General features: G+C 44.6%; 3 protein-coding genes and 1 long non-coding RNA gene across 5 annotated transcripts; 3 read left to right on the forward strand and 1 right to left on the reverse strand.

Moving 5' to 3' along the window:
* Nucleotides 1-317: 317 nt before the first annotated feature.
* Nucleotides 318-5,028, forward strand: LOC308576223 (protein S100-A12-like). 2 transcript variants are annotated; one of them, XM_081175375.1, is made up of 3 exons: nucleotides 318-442; nucleotides 2,670-2,833; nucleotides 4,725-5,028. In XM_081175375.1, exons 2-3 carry the CDS (start codon nucleotides 2,693-2,695, stop codon nucleotides 4,884-4,886), a joined length of 303 nt encoding a protein of 100 aa, XP_081031501.1. In that variant the 5' UTR covers nucleotides 318-442; nucleotides 2,670-2,692; the 3' UTR covers nucleotides 4,887-5,028. The 2 variants fall into 2 exon arrangements, with proteins under 2 accessions (XP_081031501.1, XP_081031500.1); XM_081175374.1 differs by lacking the exon at nucleotides 318-442 and adding an exon at nucleotides 1,760-1,916.
* Nucleotides 5,029-6,538: 1,510 nt separating this feature from the next.
* On the forward strand, nucleotides 6,539-9,665 carry LOC308575279 (protein S100-A12-like). Its single transcript, XM_081173945.1, has 3 exons — nucleotides 6,539-6,686; nucleotides 8,685-8,848; nucleotides 9,354-9,665. The coding sequence occupies exons 2-3, from the start codon at nucleotides 8,708-8,710 to the stop codon at nucleotides 9,489-9,491; spliced, it is 279 nt and encodes a 92-aa protein (XP_081030071.1). The 5' UTR covers nucleotides 6,539-6,686; nucleotides 8,685-8,707; the 3' UTR covers nucleotides 9,492-9,665.
* LOC308575312 lies at nucleotides 9,354-15,717 on the reverse strand. The gene is made up of 2 exons (XR_014002760.1): nucleotides 15,626-15,717; nucleotides 9,354-9,573 (listed from the first exon to the last, which is right to left on the reverse strand). It is a non-coding gene; the product is annotated as an uncharacterized lncRNA (long non-coding RNA).
* LOC308575265 (protein S100-A12-like) lies at nucleotides 12,484-15,717 on the forward strand. The gene is made up of 3 exons (XM_081173927.1): nucleotides 12,484-12,580; nucleotides 14,709-14,872; nucleotides 15,408-15,717. Exons 1-3 carry the CDS (start codon nucleotides 12,499-12,501, stop codon nucleotides 15,543-15,545), a joined length of 384 nt encoding a protein of 127 aa, XP_081030053.1. The 5' UTR covers nucleotides 12,484-12,498; the 3' UTR covers nucleotides 15,546-15,717.
* Nucleotides 15,718-18,942: the final 3,225 nt, after the last annotated feature.

Consider the following 18,942-nt stretch of genomic DNA (forward strand, 5'->3'; position numbering starts at 1 on the left):
TCGTTCCACTATTGCTGCATAAAAATACCCCCAGCATCAATATTTCACCATAATCTAGATCACTCCCAGGAAACTCTATGCCCTCCCCATATTCTCAAAAACAGGTTTCATATTATTTTTATGAGGCTCTAAGTAAATAATACAAAGGACTTCCTCATACTATGTGCCAACTTGGTGTTGGCAAATGATGGACTGTGACTGGTCACAAGTTTGTTGGGGAAGGGGAGGGAAGGCCCCCCCCAAGTGTGTTGCTGAAGGAAGAACTTCACCATATATCTTGAGCAAGAGGTGACTGGTTTGAGGGATTAATGTGTAAAGAAACAGAGATTTCACAACTAGGGGTGGTGGCAAAATACTGGATAGAGTATAAAAGGTGGGTGCTTCATAGGACTCTTCACCACACCTTGGCTGATCTTAGCTCTCTCATCAATCGCCATCTGAGGTAAGTTGAAGACAACGGGGAGGTTTCCTTGTCTGATTTTGTAGGTTTCAGCCTTTGTGTTAGAGATAGGATGCTACTTGTTTTTCAGGGTATCTGCTGATGCTGCAGCTGAGACCTGAATAGTCTCCCCTGCAACAATAAAAACCAGGGGAGAGATCTCATCTGAGAGGTGGCCAATGTGGTGCTTTCTTGATGTTGCTGGACTCTCAGTGCCCATCACCTTGACCATTGGCCAGGCAGGCTGGGGATGATGGGAAACGGAGTTCAGCAACATCTGGAGGACTTCGGCCTTTAAATTTCTGTAAGTGCCTTTAATATGTGATCCCTGATTGGTGGGGCATGTGTCTAGGACATGGATGGGGAGCCAGATGTTTCTGTCTACAGCTCCCATCATCCCTAATTATTGACCATGCTACCTGGAGGTGAGGGAGTCTTAACAGCACCCAGAGGGCCATGATGTTGGCTCTCCCTGCTCTAAGACAGTGAATCCCAAGCTGGTGCTCTCCAGTTGTTTTGCACTGTAGCTCACATCAGCCCCAACATTGTGGCCGATAGCCAGGGCTGATGGGAATTGTAGACCCAGACATCTGGAGCACACTCAGTTGGGCAAGGATGTCTAGGACCAGAGATGGCTTAGAATTTTAAGTGGCTTAGAAAAAGTGGCTTAAATAATAACTAAACAAGGGTGTAGAAATCTTAACATACAATGTGCCTTACTGTAGAGGGGAAAGACTCTCGCCAGGTGACCTGCATATCTCCTCAGATGACCTGTCCAGGTCCTAAGTCTGGACGAACCACTTGAAGGCACTCACTTGTGTGTGTTTAAACCAAATATTTAAACTAGACTTGAACTGTTTCTTTCTTTTGTCTAAAATGAGAATCTATCTATCTATCTATCTATCTATCTATCTATCTATCTATCTATCTATCTATCCAGGATTGCCTTTGACAAAGTCATTCTGTTAGGTAGGATCCCAGAACGGTGGTGAAGCTGCAGCTCTCTAGATGTTGCTCTAAATTAGTTGCATGTAACCCACTGGCCTCGTTCCACTATTGCTGCAAAAAAATGCCCCCGGCATCAATATTTCACCATAATCTAGTTCACTTCCAGGAAACTCCATGCCCTTCCCATATTCTCAAAAACAGTCTCCATATTATTTTTATGAGGCTCTAAGTAAAGAATACAAAGGATTTCTTCATATTATGCGCAAACTTGGTGTTGAATGGTCATAAGTTTGTTGGGGAGGGGGAGGGAAAGCCCCCCAGGTGTGTTGCTGAAGGAAGAACTTCACCATATATCTTGAGCAAGAGGTGACTGGTTTGAGGGATCAGTGTGTGAAGAAACAAAGATTTCACAACTAGGGGTGGTAGCAAAATACTGGATAGAGTATAAAAGGTGGGTTCTTCATAGGACTGTTCACCACACCTTGGCTCATCTTAGCTCTCTCGTTAATCTCATTAATCACCGTCTGAGGTAAGTTGAAGACAACGGGGAGGTTTCCTTTGTCTGATTTTGTAGGTTTCAGCCTTTGTGTTGGAGATAGGATGGTACGTTTTCCCCAGGGTATTTGCTGATGCTACAGGAACACCTGAATAGTCTCCCATTCATCATCCCTGACCAGGGGTGAAATTCATCTTTATTTCTCCTGGGTCAGAGACTCAGTTTGGCGTACACACACACACACACACACACACACACACACACACAGCATTTGTGTATGAAAACTCCTTCATTTCTCAAGGCTGTCTCTCCACTCTGTGTGCGACTGCGTTAGTCAATTTTCCCTTCCTTCCTTCCTTCCTTCCTTCCTTCCTTCCTTCCTTCCTTCCTTCCTTGTCTCCAGACTTTGTTTATCCAGTCTTCAATGGTTGGAGTCATTCTATTTTCCCAGTCATGGCAGATAGTTATTAAATATTAAATCAATATTAAAAATAAAAAAATTCCTTCCAGGAGCACCTTAAAGACCATCTAAGTTAGTTCTTGGTATGAGCTTTCGTGTGCATGCACACTTCTTCAGATAGAAGAAGTGTGAAGAAGTGTGCATGCACCCTAAAGCTCATACCAAGAACTAACTTAGATGGTCTTTAAGGTGCTACTGGAAGGAATTTTTTTATTTTGACTATGGCAGACCAACACGGCTACCTATCTGTAACTGGAATCAATATTAAAGGAGACATTTAATGGACTTTTTGCATTTATTCTTATGCTCTTCTTATGTCTATTTAGGTTACCAACAGAAAACCTTCAAAATGTCCAAGTCCAAGACTCAGATGCAAGTTCTGGCCGATGGGATAATTGAAATGTTCCATAAATATTCTGGGAAATCTGACACCATCGACAAGAAGGAGTTCAAGAAGATGATCAACGAGCAGTTTCCTGACTGCGTTGAGGTGAGGTGGAGATAAGATGGGCGTGGGCAATTGTTGGGCACTTGAAGCCAGAGGTGACACATTGGCATCAATGTGTAGCACGCCTCTGGGCATGTTAAGATAGTGATTGGCACTTTAGCAAGGCAGCACTTAGAAGTGAGCAAGGCTACCCTGTTAGGGAACTATATTTAGGGATGGGTGGATATGTCCATTTCAGTGGGTATCATTTTCTCGTTTTCTCTTAAATTCAGTTCTCCACATTTTGAAAATTTATGTATTAAAAAAAATTAAAAATCCTCTTTTGGCAAAGCAATTTCCCCTTATAATGATTTTTTGGGTATGCTATTTTCACTAATCTATTTTAAAAACACTTTGCCATAGTAAAAAAAGATAGTAGTAGTAGTAGTAATAATAATAATAATAATAATAATAATAATTTTTATTTATACCCCGCCCTCCCCAGCCAAGGCCGGGCTCAGGGCGGCTAACAAGCAATAATAAAAATAAATTGAATGAACACAATGTATATAGTACATGCGTTTCTTAACACTTAGCTGGATAAGTACATTCCAGAATCTGAAGAAAGGTGAATTTTGCAGGGTGAGATTCAAATGTGAACTGGATTGGATTTCTCCCCTGTAGATAGATATAGATATATAGTGTCAGGGAACTGACATCAGAGGCACGGGAGATTCTGCAGGAGAAGGTCCTAGCGCTAGGGGGGAGACTCCGCTGGGAAAGAGGGGAAGAGAATGAGTGTAACACCAGGGATCCAGGAGAGCAACGGGACAGGGAGGTGCAGGGGCTCCAGGACTCTTCGTTGGAAGTTAGTGAGGAGAGCCCAAGCACCCCGCTGCCCACGCCCACCCTGCGCAGGAGACTCCTGCGCAGTGAGAGGCGGAGACGATTGGGCGTCAAACAACTCTTATGTTGGCAGCGCTTTAAGAAACGCCCACAGACAGATTCTACGAGTGACTAAGGGCAGCCACGCTGAGATGGGCTGTGCAGTCTGGAGGGTTTAACCAGGCAATCCGATGCTCAAACGGGGCAGGATTACACACGAGTAACTCCCAACCACTACATATAGATATACATCTCAGGAGAATTGGGGGCTCAGGCTTCTCAGACATTCCTGAGAGCCAGTGTGGTGTAGTGGTTAAGAGCAGTAGCCTCGTAATCTGGGGAACCAGGTTCGCGTCTCCGCTCCTCCACATGCAGCTGCTGGGTGACCTTGGGCTAGTCACACTTCTCTGAAGTCTCTCAGCCCCACTCACCTCACAGAGTGTTTGTTGTGGGGGAGGAAGAGAAAGGAGAATGTTAGCCGCTTTGAGACTCCTTAAAGGGAGTGAAAGGCGGGATATCAAATCCAAACTCTTCTTCTTCATCATCCTCAGATAAAGTCTCTGAGAAAAGCAATGCTCCATAAGACCTAAAGCCCAATTAGTCTAGCATCTGGCTCTCACAGGGCCCAACCAGATGTCTCTGGGAAGCTTACAAGCAGAAACTAAGCACTAAAAGAGGAATATACCCCCCTTTAAATGACCTGAGTATTAAAAGAGAAAGTTTTCTTCTCCTTTTTAAATATTCTGCATTTTGAACTCCTTTACGTTGCTGCTCATTTGGGTCTGCGTTCAACTTCTGCTGATGTTACTTTGCATTAATACCATTCTGTTAAACTGGTAGTGGGGAAACTTTCAGTCCTCCGGTTGTGGCCTGAACTACAACTCCCATCAGCCCTGGCAAGTATGGCCAATGACCAGGGGTGAGAATGGGAAGTGTAGTCTTGATGATGTCGGGAGGTTCTCCCCATCTATGGCAAACCTTTGTTTCACGATGGTCTGATGTCTTAGATGCGTATCAACAAATTTCAACCCGAAACCTTTTGTTCCTCCCTTCCTTCTCCTCCCTACAGTACCCACAAAACCAGCAAGGAAAAGACAAGCTCTTCAAAGACCTGGATACAAACAAAGATAACGAATTGAGTTTTGAAGAATGGGTCCGTCTGGTTGGGTCATTCCTCGCTTGCTCCCACATTAAGTTCCACCAGCATGAGGGACATCACCACCACCACTGAGAAGAGACCCAGCAGGTCCTCCAGGGGACTGTGGTCAGGGGCATGTTGGATACCAACCTTCCAAACAAACAAAGCCCCCCTGCCCACATCCCCTAGCTTGAAATGTAATGTTTTGGCAATAAAATAAGAAATAATCATTTAACTTGGAAAGTCTAGGATGTCTTACTTTTTGGGGTGACAAGGCAGTTTGAAACAGGTTTTGAGACCGGCGGGGAAAGGTTGTGTTAGTTTTCTGGTTCTGGCTTCCATGCTGTATTCATCTCTGCGACTTATGCTTTTTACAACAACCCCTCAGTGCGACTCCATTCCTACTTGACTCACAACTCTGCCAAGTATGTTGCCCTTGTAGAATGCTCTGCTGAGTCCCTGCAACATTCTTAGATGATAATAGGGACACCAGCATTTGAGGAATGTTGGAGGGTATGCAATGTTTTTATGGGATCAGAGGCCTTTCAGGAAATACCTAAAATCAAATATTAAGCCAAGTGATGCTCAGAAACTGGATGAGGCCAAAGGGAACGGGCACCGAAAAGCTAGCTTTGCAAGGCTTTGCTTCAGCCGCATTCCCCTTCCTTGCAGTTGCTCACTTAGACATGTAGAAGCAAGTTGATTCTTTGTAAAACAGCCAGCGGATGAGATTAACCCCGCCCCCAGCTGATGCTTGAAGAAAATAGAATCTCTCACCGAATAAAAAGAGGAAGACAAAAACAAAGGGAAGCATACAAACACACACAGGGACGTATGTGTGTGGGTCTCCCTTTTGGGAAGAAATTTAAAATCCTCTTAATATATGTACTTAAATATGGGGGAGGAAAAAGCGCTACTGCAGGGTCACCGGTTGGAGGAGGAGAGGAAGAGCGTGAATGCAAAAGAGAGGAAAAGGGAAGATGGAGGGAAGAAAGGAGGAAAGTGAAAGATGAAGGAGAAGGGTGGAAAGCGGAGAAGGATGTAAGGAGAAAAGGAGTAGGTTAAATATAAAAAGGAAGGATGGAGTAAGGGGACAATCATGGTAATGGATGGAAGGAGAAGTGGGTGTATGGAATAAAGGAAAAGAGCTGAGGAAAGAGGGAGAAAAGAAGGGAAGGGGAGGGAGAGGGAGAGGGAGAGAGAGAGAGAAAGGAGGATGGGACAGGGAAGGCAACCAGAGGATGGATAAAAGGGATGAAGGATGAAGAGGAAGGCAGGAGAAGGATGTTGTGTTCTGCATAGATCCATTGATTGCTACTTGTAGCCAATGGTAGTCCTACTCAGAGTAAACCCATTGTAATACACATGGTTCATGTCAGTCTATGTGTCTTAGCAGGGTCTCCTCTGGGTATAAGTTGGCTGCATATGACCCATGGAAATCATTCCAACCATTGCAGAAAAGAATGCACCCAGCATTCCATATTGCGCAAGAATGCATGCCGTTTTCAGAAACTTCGGGCCCCACCTGTATCTGCAAAACGGTTTAACCACAATGTGGTTAATGAGTTCTAAGAAAGCAATGAAAAGCAATGCCGTGCCATGGGTGTAAACCTGTTGTTCCTAAATGATGAACGGTGATTGGCCACAAGCTGTAGGGAGGGAACCCCAGCCCCCAGAGGTGCCTTGCTGAAGGAAGATCTCCATCAGATACCTTGAGAACCAGGTGCTCAGGGTTAATTGGTTCAACATGGGAGTGTTATTTGAGAAGGAGCAAAGATTTCATAAGTGGGGGGTGGGAGCAGGACTCTGGATAGGGTATAAGAAGTGGGAGCAATTTAGGGCTCTTCATCCAACTTTGGCGCATTTGAACTCTCTTGTTTATCACCAACGAAGGTAAGCTGAAGACTATGGGAAGCTTTCTTGGGTTCTTGTTGGGTAATCCATTGGACATAGGGTGCTAAATCTTTTTGAGATTATCAGCTAGGGCAGGGATGAAAAACCTGTAGGCAAGAATCCAGATGTTCTGGACTCAAACTCCCACCAGCCCCAGTCAGCGTTGTCAATGGACAAGGATGACAAAGTCCGGCAACCTTTGGAGGATTGTATGTTCCCCATTGTTGCAGTAGCTCTAACACAATTCAAGGTGCTCACATTGGTATTTAAAACCCTAAATGTCTCACTAGTTCCCTGCAGAACCTCTCAAGTGATATGGTCTTTGTAGGTCCATCACTCTCTGGAGTTTGGTTGGTGATGGTGGCCTGGAGAAGACCTTCTCTGTGGCAGCCCCTTAGTTGTGAATCTCCTTCCACAAAGAGGTTCATCGTAGAATATTAGAGTTGGAAGGGACCCAAAGGTTCATCTCGTCTAATTCCTTGCAATGCAGGAATCACAGCTAAAGCATCCATTGTAGATGACCATCCAACCTCTGCTTAGAAACCTCCAAGGAAGGAGAGTCTACAACTTCCTGAAGGAGTCCATTCCACTGTCAAACAGCTCTTACTGTCAGAAAGTTATTCCTGTTTAGTCGGAATCTCCTTTCTTTAACTTGAATCCATTGGCACATCCAGCACCTTCATTATACAGCTTCCAGTATAGAGGCACCACTTTATGCTGGCTTTTGACACTTGTAAGTTGCTTTAAATGGGGTTTAATATGGTGCTTTAAGGTTGAAACCTGTCTTGGGACCTTACAGGAAAGGGTGGAGAATAATGACAATCTCAGTACTTGTGAGTACAGTGGAACCTCGGGTTGCGGACATAATCCGTTACGGAGGCATGTCTGCAACCCGCAGCGTTCGTAACCTGCAGCGCCGTATTGGCACACGCGTGGAGCTTTCCTCTCCCCTCCCTGTCACCCCCACCAAATCTGTTCTGAGTGTTTCCCCAACCCTCTGGAGCAGATTTGGGGGACAACACCAGGAGATGAGAGAGGTGAAGTTCCATTGTGCAAGTGGAAATCCTTCTGCTAGCAGAACAACATGGCTGTGTCCAGTCCAAGATATTTAAGAGTATCCCTGGCAGCATCTATAGATTTACATTTAACAGCAACCATTTCCTTGCACTCTGTTGCACCAACACATTATGAAAACTCTCCTTTTCTGAAGAAAACAGTTCTAAGGCTGTCCACTCTCTCTGCCCCTGGTGGTATTAGTCAATTTCACCATGTTTACTAGGTCTCCAGAATTGCATATCTACTTGAGATATTTATCTTTATCTTTTCGAGTTTTGACAGATAGTTAGGCAGAAAGCATGTACCACCCTTGCTATTTTTCAAGGAAAAGAAGTGCCGGAACTCACCAAGAATGCCTCACTTGTTTTCTTATAATGGGAATGATGCCCACCTGACTTTTGGTGAGTTCCAGCTCAAAACACTCCCTGTGTATCGCAATTTAAGGCCGGATCTTTAACTAACTAAAAAACAAAAATAACAGACAGGTTTGTCAGGAGTGCACATCCTGGGGGTTATTTCCATTTGCATGTTGGCAAAATTACATTCTTTTAAGATAGTCCCCAATACATGTTGCATGTTTGCAGTAGAAACCTGGGTAAGTAGATAATGCAATCAATCCATATGTAAGTAGTTCTACATGTAAGCCATCTGAACAACACTTAAACGAGCTAAATAAAAAATAGAATTCAAATGGAGAGGTGCTCTGTGCTAAGTAGGACACATGGACACTCTATTCTTAATCCTGAAGTATTATAAAATCGAAGAGTTGGAAGGGACCCTGAGGATAATCTGGTCCCAACTCCCTGCAATGTAGGAATATGCAGCTGCCCATATGGGTATAAAACCAGCAGCCTTGCTGTTATCAGCACTACACTCTAACCAACTGAGCTATCCAACAAATAATCCAGGCAGAGCCACTCATGTGTTCCTATGAATTCCCAGGTTGCCACCAGAAGCCCTTCAGAATGTCCAAGCCCAAGACTGAGTTGCAACAACTTGCTGAACAATACATAGAACTCTACCACAGGTACTCTGGGAATTCTGACAGCCTTGACAAGCAGGCATTTAAGAAGATGCTGGACGAGCAGTTTCCTGACACTGATGAGGTGAGGGGGAGATAAGAGGAGGCAGGGGCACCTTTGGTGCCATTGGCACCAATGTTCAGGGCTCCTTTGGCCACGTTAAGAGGGGGAGGGGCTGAAATCTCACCAGGTCTCTGCTTTGAAGGATGCTCATCTACTCTGAAAACAAAGCATATCTAGGGATGGACAGATATGTCTGTTTCAGTCTCTTTTAAATCTTAAATTCTGTTCTCCCCATTTGCGCTCCATGAGGGGGGAAAAATGTTTCTTGTAATTTTTCATTTAAACATATTTTGGTATGCATTTTTGCCCAACATAAACATTTTTGCAAAGCACCTTTCCCTAATATGCTGCATTTTTGTATGTTATTATTGCATAGATGATAGATAGATAGATAGATAGATTAGATAGATATTTGTGCACACTTTACTGTAGCATATGAATTTTTATACATATTACTTGTCTGGGGAAATGCAGTAATCACATCTGAAGTCTTCTCCCCTCCATTTTCCCACCCCCAACACTGCAGTCTCCCTTGAAGAAACAAAAGAGAGACCAGCTCTTCAAGGAGGCGGACATAAACAAGGACGGCAAACTGAGTTTTGTTGAAGTGGGCCACCTGATCGCAAAATTTATCGCTGAAACGCATGACAAACTCCACAAGTAAGAAGGGCGTCCCCTTGGCCACTGGGAAAATGGCCCAGCTCATCCTCCAGGAGACGGTTCTCAGGGGCGTATTGGATGCCAACCTTCCAAACATACACAAACCCCTATCCCCATTCACTATCTTGGAATGCAATGCTTTGACAACAGAATAAGAAATAAACATTTTGCTTGGAAATCATTGGGTGTTTTATTTCAACCTCAGTCTGACAAACTACAGTGTTACTGCCTTTTCTATATTCAATCTCTTGCCTGGGAGACTATGGAAGATTTGCTTCTTCACACACCTCTGCCTACCTTGCAAGTTGATTCACGATACATGTGGACATCTAGTCCTGCGCTCCTTGCTCAGGGATCCATCAATAGAAACCTCCTCTGGTGTGGTGGCTAGGCGACGAGGCTTTGTTTGATTTATTTCTTGTATTTATCTCCCCTCTTTCCTCCAAGGAGCTCAAGGTTCTGTACATAATTCTCCTCCTCATTTTATCTCCACAACAACCCTTACGCATTAAGTTAGGCTGGGAGTGAGAGACTGGCCTCAGCTCACCCAGTGAAGTTCATGGCTGAGTGGGGACTTGAACCCTGGGTCTTCCAGAGCCTAGTCTAACCCTCTAATCACTACACCACATTGTCTCTCTCAGTTCAACTCTACAATTCCGTGATTCTTCTGCATCCAGATTAAGGTGTCCCATGTGTCCTATTTAGCACAGGACAGCTCCCCATTTGAACTCTATTTTTTATTTAGCTCATTTAAGTGTTGTTCATATGACTTGAGGGACATGGGTGGCACTGTGGGGCCTAGGACTTGCCGATCAGAAGGTCGGCGGTTCGAATCCCTGCGACGGGGTGAGCTCCCGCTGCTCGGTCCCTGCTCCTGCCAACCAAGCAGTTCGAAAGCACGTCAAAGTGATATCAAAGTAAGTCATATGACTTACATCAGGGGTCAGAAAACTTTTTCAGCAGGGGGCCAGTCCACTGTCCCTCAGACCTTGTGGGAGGATGGACTATATTTTTTGTGGGGAAATTAACGTATTCCTATGCCCCACAAATAACCTACAGATGCATTTTAAATAAAAGCACACATTCTACTCATGTAAAAACACCAGGCAGGCCCCACAAATAACCCAGAGATGCCTTTTAAATAAAATGACATATTCTACTCATGGAAAAACATGCTGATTCCCGGAACGTCCGTGGGCAGGATTTAGAAGGCGATTGGGCCGCATCTGGCCCCCGGGCCTTAGTTTGTCTACCCATGACTTACATATATAACTACTTACATATTGATTATTTGCATTATCTACTTGCCCATGTTTGTACTGCAAAAATGCAACATGTATTGGGGACTATCTTAAAAGAATGTAATTTTGCCATGATGCAGTAAGAGAAATGGAAATGACATCAGGATGTGCACTCCTGACAAACCTCTCTGTTATTTTCATTTTTTAGTTAAAGATCTAGGCTTAAATTGTGATACATAGGGGGTTTTTTGAGCCAGAACTCAGCAAAAGTCAGGTGGCTGCCACTGCCATTATAAGAGAACAAGTGAGGCATTCATGGTGTGTTTCGGCACTTCTTTTCCTAGAAAAGGGTAATGCATGTTTTCTGCCTAACCATCTGTCAAAACTCGAAAAGCTCAAAAATAGAAAGATAAACATCTCAAGTAGATATGCAGTTCTGGAGACCTAGTAAACATGGTGAAATTGACTAATACATCCAGGGGCAGAGAGAGTGGCCAGCCTTGGAACTGTTTTCTTCAGAAATGGAGAGTTTTCATAATGTGTTGGTGCAACAGAGTGCAAGGAAATGGTTGTTGTTAACTGTAAATCCATAGGTGCTGCCAGGGATACTCTTAAATATCTTGGTCTGGACACCTCCAAGTTATTCTGTTAGCACAAGAATCTCAATTTACATAACAGAACCTTACCTTTCTTATCTCCCTAGGCCCCCCACCCTATATCTGCTCCAGAGGGTTGGGGAAACTCCCAGAACAGATTTGGTGGAGGTGACAGGGAGGGGAGAAGGAAGGCCCTCCCCCAGGCCGCTGTCACCAACCAATCTCCAGAGAGTGATGGAGCTGCAAAGAGGGCCCCCTTGGCCAATCACTTGAGAGGGTCCGTAGGGAAGGAGGCAGCTCTTGAGATAATTAGGGAGTGAGACATTTAGGGCTTCAAACACCAATGTGAGCACCTTGAATTGTGCTGGAGCTGCTTACAATCCTCCAAAGGTTGCTGTACTTTGTCAACCTTGTCCATTGACTATTAGAAACTTCAGGATCTAAGTAATGAAATAACCGTATTTTTTCGTGTATAAGACAATATTTTTTTTCTTTAAAAAATTGAAGTTTAAAATATGGGGTCATCTTATGCACTGATAGTGCATAGTGCATATTCTTAATTTTGATTCTCAAAAAATAAGGGGCATCTTTTACACGGGTGCATGTTATACACCGAAAAATACTATAATTAATATGTAAGTCACTATAAGTAAGCCATATGAGCAACACTTAAATGAACTAAATAAAAAAAAGAATTCAAATAGAGAGCTGTCCTGTGTTAGGTAGGGCACATGGACACTATTGTTGATCCTGAAAATCATAGAATTGCTGAGTTGGAAGGGACCCTGAGGATAATCTGGTCCCAACTCCTGGAATTGCAGAAATAATAAGCTGTCCTATATGAGGATAAAGCATGCACAAGAATGCATGTTGTTTTCAGAAACTTCGGGCCCCACCTATATCCACAAAACAGTTTAACTGCAATATGTTTTATGAATTCTAAGAAAGCAATGTTGACCAGAGGGTGTAAACTTGGGGCTCCTAAATGACGGACAGTGATTGGCCACAAGCTGCAAGGAGGGAACCCCAGCCCCCAAAGATGTCTAGCTGAAAGCAGATCTTCCTCAGATACCTTGAGCACAGGGTGCTTGTGGTTAATGTGTGCAACTGGGGAGTGTCATTTGAGAAGGAGCAAACATTTCGCAAGTGGAAGGGGGTGGTAGCAGGATTCTAGATGGGGTATAAGAGGTGGGAGCGATGTAGGGCTCTTCATCCGACTTTGGCGCATTCGAACTCTCTTGTTCACCACCACCAAGGTAAGCTGAAGACTATGGGAAGCTTTCTTGGGTTCTTGTTGGGTAATACATTGGACATAGGGTGCTAAATCTTCTTGAGATTATCAGCTAGGGCAGGGACGAAAAACCTGCAGGCAAGGATCCAGATGCTCAGGATTCCAACTCCCACCAGCCCCAGCCAGCATAGTCAACGGACAAGGATGACAAAGTCCAGCAACCTTTGGAGGATTGTAAGTTCCCCATCTTTGCAGCTGCTCCAGCCCAATTCAAGGTGCTCACATTCGTGTTTAAAGCCCTGAATGTCTCACTCCCTATTTATCTCAAGGGCTGCCTCCTTTCCTACGGACCCTCTCAGGTGACATGATTGGCCAAGGGGGCCCTCTTTGTAGATCCATTGCTCCCTGGAGCTTGGCCTTCCCTCTCCCCTCCCTGTCACCCCACCAAATCTGTTCTAAGAGTTTCCCCAACCCTCTGGAGCAGATTTTTTTTGGGGGTAGGAGCAAGGGGGTGGAAAGAGAGCCTAGGTGAAGTTCTGTTATGCAAGTGCTAACAGAATAACTTGGAGGTGTCCAGACCAAGATATTTACGAGTATCCCTGGCAGCATCTATAGATTTACATTTAACAGCTACCAGTTCCTTGCACTCTGTTGCACCAACACGCTATGAAAACTCTCCATTTCTGAAGAAAACAGTTCCAAGGCTGGCCACTCTCTCTGCCCCTGGCTGTATTAGTCAATTTCACCATGTTTACTAGGTCTTCAGATTTTGCATATCCACTTGAGATATATATCTTTATATTTTTGAGTTTTTTGAGTTTTGACAGATACCGTATTTTTTGCTACATAGGACTAAATTTTCCCCTCCTAAAAAGTAAGGGGGAATGTGTGTGCGTCTTATGGAGTGAATGCAGGCTGTGCAGCTATCCCAGAAGCCAGAACAGCAAGAGGGCTTTCACTGCACAGAGATCCTTCTTGTTGTTCTGGCTTCTGAGATTCAGAATATTTTTTTTCTTGTTTTCCTCCTCCAAAAACTAGGTGCGTCTTATGGTCTGGTGCATCTTATAGAGTGAAAGATACGGTGGTTAGGCAGAAAGCATCTATCACCCATGGTATTTTTCTAGGAAAAGAAGTGCCGGAACTCACCATGAATGCCTCACTTGTTCTCTTATAATGGTAATGGTGCCCACCTGACTTTTGCTGAGTTCCGGCTCAAACCCCCCTATGTGTATTGCAGTTTAAGGCTGGATATTTAACCAACTAAAAAATGAAAATAACAAACAGGTCTGTTGGGAGTGCACATCCTGGGGTTATTTCTCTTATTGCATCATGGCAAAATTACATTCTTTTAAGATAGTCCCCAATATATGTTGCCTGTTTGCGTTACAAACTTCAGCATTTTTTTAATAAGATATTTATTAAAGATTTTTGGATATAAGAAAAAAATAAAAAATAAACATACAAAATAATAAACAATAAAACACACACATTAATTTTCAATGGCATAACTTCCATACCCTTATTTCCTCCGACCTCCTCATACTTCCCTTCTTTGTATTCCAGTTCCATTTGTTAGTTCAGCAAATCCTTACCATTAAACTTTTACCCATTTATAATCCTTTTTTCATATCTCCTAAAGCATTACAGCTGGAAACCACTTAGTTTCTGTCCAACATCTTTCTAACATTCATTCATTTTACAATATTTCTTTAAATAGTCCTTAAATTTCTTCCAGTCTTCTTTCACTGACTCTTCTCCCTGTTCTCGGATTCTGCCAGTCATCTCAGCCAGTTCCATGTAGTCACTCACAACCTTCAGCATTTAAGTAATGTAACTAATCAATATGGAAGTCGTTGTACATGTAAGCCATATGAACAACACGTAAATGAGCTAAATGAAAAACAGAATTCAGATAGAGAGCTGTCCTGTGTTAGGTAGGTCAGATTGACACCTTATTCTTGATCCTGAAGAATCATAGAATTGCAAAGTTGGAAGGGACCCTGAGGATAATCTGGTCCCAACTCCCTGCATTGCAAGAATAAGAAGCTGTCCCATATGGGGATCAAACCTGTAACCTTGGTGTTATCAGCAGCCTGCTCTAACCAACTGAACTGCCCAGGCAGAGCTGCTCATGTGTTCCTATGAATTCCCAGGTTGCCACCAGAAGCCCTTCGAAATGTCCAAGCCCAAGACTGAGTTGCAACAACTTGCTGAACAATACATAGACCTCTACCACAGGTACTCTGGGAATTCTGACAGCCTTGACAAGCAGGCATTTAGGAAGGTGCTGGACGAGCAGTTTCCAGACATTGATGAGGTGAGGGGGAGATAAGAGGAGGCAGGGGCAAATTCTGGCCACTTAAGGCCCTGTGACACCCATTGGCACCAATGTTCAGGGCTCCTTTGGCCACGTTAAGAGGGGGAGGGGCTGAAATCTCACCAGGTCTCTGCTTTGAAGGTTGCTCAGCTACTCTGAAAACAAAGCATATCTAGGGATGGGCAGATATGTCTGTTTCAGTCACTTTTCAGTCTTAAATCCCGTCCTCTCCATTTGCGCTGCATTTTTTTTTAAAAAAAATTACTGTAATTCTTTCCTATTAAAGATATTTTTGCATGCATTTTTGCCCAATATACACATTTTTGCAAAGCACCTTTCCCTAATACGCTGCATTTTTGTATGTTATTATTGTGTAGATGTATGGTGTGTGTGTGTGTGTGTGTGTGTGTATGTGTGTGTAGAGCACACTTTACTGTAGCATATGAATTTTTATACGTATTACTTGTGGCTGGGGAAATGCAACAAACACATCTGAAGTCTTTTCTCCTCCATTTTCCCACCCCCAACACTGCAGTCTCCCTTGAAGCAACAAAAGAGAGACCAGCTCTTCGTGGAGGCAGACATAAACAAGGACGGCAAGCTGAGTTTTGCGGAAGTGGGACGCCTGCTTGCAATATTCCTCGCTGAAACTCATGAGAAACTCCGCAAGTAAGAAGGGTGTCCCCTTGGCCACTGGAAAAAATAGTTCCAGCAAATCCTTCAAGAGATGTCAGGGAAGTGTTGGATACTAACCTCCCAAATATTCAGAAACCCCTATCCCCATTCACTATCTTGGAATGTAATGCTTTGGCAACAGAATAAGAAATAAACATTTTACTTGGAAATCATTTGGTGTCTTATTTCAATCTCAGTCTGACAAACTGCAGTCTTACTGGCTTTTCTATATTCAATCTCTTTCCTGGGTGACTAGGGAAGATTAGCTTCTTCACACACCTCCTTCCATCTTAGAAGTTCATTCCCATCTAGGTCAAGTATTTGAATTTTCCAGACATAGCTGGGATTCGGATGTCAGAAACAGTGTCTGGGAGGAAACCACTGAAATGTCAGAGTGTATGGCAACCCATGTCGATTTGGGCAAATTTAATTTAAAATAGCTCAGAAACTTCCTTTTATTTTTTAGATCTTGCAAAACTAAATAAAGCTTAACAACCCCCCCAAACCCCCAACAAACTTTTTCTGGAATATGGCAACCCTACTATACCTAGAAGCAACGCTTGGTGTGATTGTTGGAGTGTTGGAACCAAGAGCAGTGGTGCAGTATTTGGGGGTGGGGAGCACAGGGCCAGTCGCCCCAGGAGCAAAATTGTTAGGGGGCATAAAATTTCAACACCCATTGCTGCCTCAATACAGCTGTGCACTTCCATTCCTGGGCTCCATTGAAAACGGCTTCTCCATGGAAACCAGGAAAAGAGCTTTCCAGACAATGGAATGACTCTTCTTTCCTTATCTCTATGGCTGCGATCTCTTGGTTGACGTGGACACTGTTAGGCAGCTGAATGCGTATGCGTATTCCATCTGTCTCCCTCCCTCTCTCCCACTCTGCATGGCCCTGTGTACTGGCAACCCATGTTATGCCACTCTCTGAGAGTCCAGGATTCAAATCTCCACTCATCTATGAATCTTTGTGGGTGTGACCTTGGGGCACTCACTGTCTCTCACAACAACCCTGTGAGGTAGGTTAGACTGGGAGTGAGAGACTGGCCCCAGCTCACCCAGTGAAGTCCATGGCCGAGTGGGGACATGAACCCTGGTCTTCCAGAGCCTAGTCTAACCCTCTAATCACTACTCCACACTGGCTCTGTCAGCTCAACTCACACAGGTTAAAATCTCCACTGCCTCCTGAGCTGACAGCTGCAAAGAGGGAATCAGCAAGAGCCTTGGGCCACCCTGGCCAAATCTTAATAACTACCACTCCCCTAAAAGGTAAAGGGACCCCTGAACATTAGGTCCAGTCATGGCCGACTCTGGGGTTGTGGCGCTCATCTCACTTTACTGGCCAAGGGAGCCGGCGTACAGCTTCCGGGTCATGTGGCCAGCATGACTAAGCCGCTTCTGGCGAACCAGAGCAGCGCACGGAAACGCCGTTTACCTTCCCGCCGGAGCTGTACCTATTTGCTTGCACTTTGACGTGCTTTCAAACTGCTAGGGTGGCAGGAGCTGGGACCGAGCAACGGGAGCTCACCCCGTCGCAGGGATTCGAACCACCGACTTTCTGATCGGCAAGTCCTAGGCTCTGTGGTTTAACCCACAGTGCCACCCACGTCCCTTTGTCACTACCCTAAGGAGTCTCAAAGTGGCTAAGATTCTCCTTTCCCTTCCTCCCCCACAACAAACACTCTGTGAGGTGAGTGGGGCTGAGAGACTTCAAAGAAGTATGACTAGCCCAAGGTCACCCAGCAGCTGCATGTGGAGGAGCGGAGATGCGAACCCGGTTCACCAGATTACGAGTCTACCGCTCTTAACCACTACACCACACTGGCTCTCAGTTCTGGCACCCATCTGGTGCTTGCCATTGCCAATATAAGAGAACAAGGCAGGTGTCTGTGGTGAGTTCCGGCATCTCTTTTTCTAACCACTTTGGGATTCAAGACATTCAGGACAAGGTCTCAAAGCCATGGTGTCTTAACATTTTCTTGTGACCGTCCCGTCAAAATCGGGTCACTTATAGTGTGTGCCTGAAGAGGTGTGTGAAGAAGGAATGAGGAACTTAAATTGATAGATCCATCAATCGCTACTTGTAGCCAATGGGAATCCTACTCAGAGTAAACTTGCCAAAGGTTGCAGGCAGCTTCACCTGCAGCAATTGCATGTTGATTGCCCTTTTAAAAGACAAAGTCCAGCAACTGGAGGAACGTGTAGCTACGCTCCAAAGAATTAGAGAGCTGGAGCTCTTCTTGGAAGCAACAGAGCACACCGTCCCCACCAAGGAGGAGACAGGGGACTCCCCTGAGAAGGAGGCTAGTTCATCAACACAGGAGCCAGATATATGGAGAAACGTGACTCAAAGAAGTAGGAGGCCCAGGGTTCACTCTGATTGTTTAGAAATACACAATCGCTTTGAGGTCCTCTCCCCTAGCATGGAAGACGAAGAGCAGACTCCATTTGAGGATCTCTCCCTCATTACAGTCGATCAGGTATATGAAGATGAGCAGCAAAGTCAGTCCTCAGGGAATGTGCAGGCGACCTTGGAACGGACAGCTCACGGAAGAACCCCGACCAAACCCAAGAGGAGGCGTGTAGTGGTGATAGGGGATTCCCTACTGAGGGGAACAGAAGCAGTGATCTGTGGGCCTGACAAGATGTCTCGGGAAGTGTGCTGTCTCCCCGGGGCTAAGATCCAAGATGTAACTGAACGACTGCAAGGAATCATAAAACCCACTGACAAATACCCCTTCCTCTTGGTTCATGTGGGAACCAATGACACTGCAAGCAATAGCCTCCAGAAGATCAAAAGAGACTACGAGGCTCTTGGCAGGAAATTGAAGCAACTAAATGCACAAATTGTCATCTCGTCTGTCCTCCCAGTTGAACGACGTGGCCCAGGGAGAGAGGGGAAAATAGTGGAAGTTAACAGCTGGCTTCGCAAATGGTGTAAACAGGAACGGTTTGGATTCTTAGATCACGGACTGCAGTTTCTTGAAGATGGACTTCTGGCAAGTGATGGGCTGCACCTCACAACGGTTGGGAGGAATGTTTTTGCCAAAAATCTCAGAAACCTCATCAGGAGGGCTTTAAACTGACTAATGTGGGGGAGGGAGACAGTGCTCCTGAAGGTAGGAGTCTATCAATTAATGAAGATGATCATCCAAATGTCATAGACCAAATGGAGCAAACAGCACGCGGACCTAGTGGTGGGAGGAAAAAATCCTTAAATAAGAGACACGGGGGAATGATTAATGGACTTCAATGTCTGTACACTAATGCGCAAAGCATGGGAAATAAACAAGATGAGCTTGAGCTCTTGGTACAGCAAACTAAATATGACATAATAGGCATCACTGAAACCTGGTGGGATAAGTCCCACGATTGGAATGTAATAATGGGGGGAT

The sequence above is a fragment of the Podarcis bocagei genome, assembly GCF_964188305.1.
Source record: "Podarcis bocagei genome assembly, chromosome: 16".
Taxonomy (NCBI): domain Eukaryota; kingdom Metazoa; phylum Chordata; class Lepidosauria; order Squamata; family Lacertidae; genus Podarcis; species Podarcis bocagei.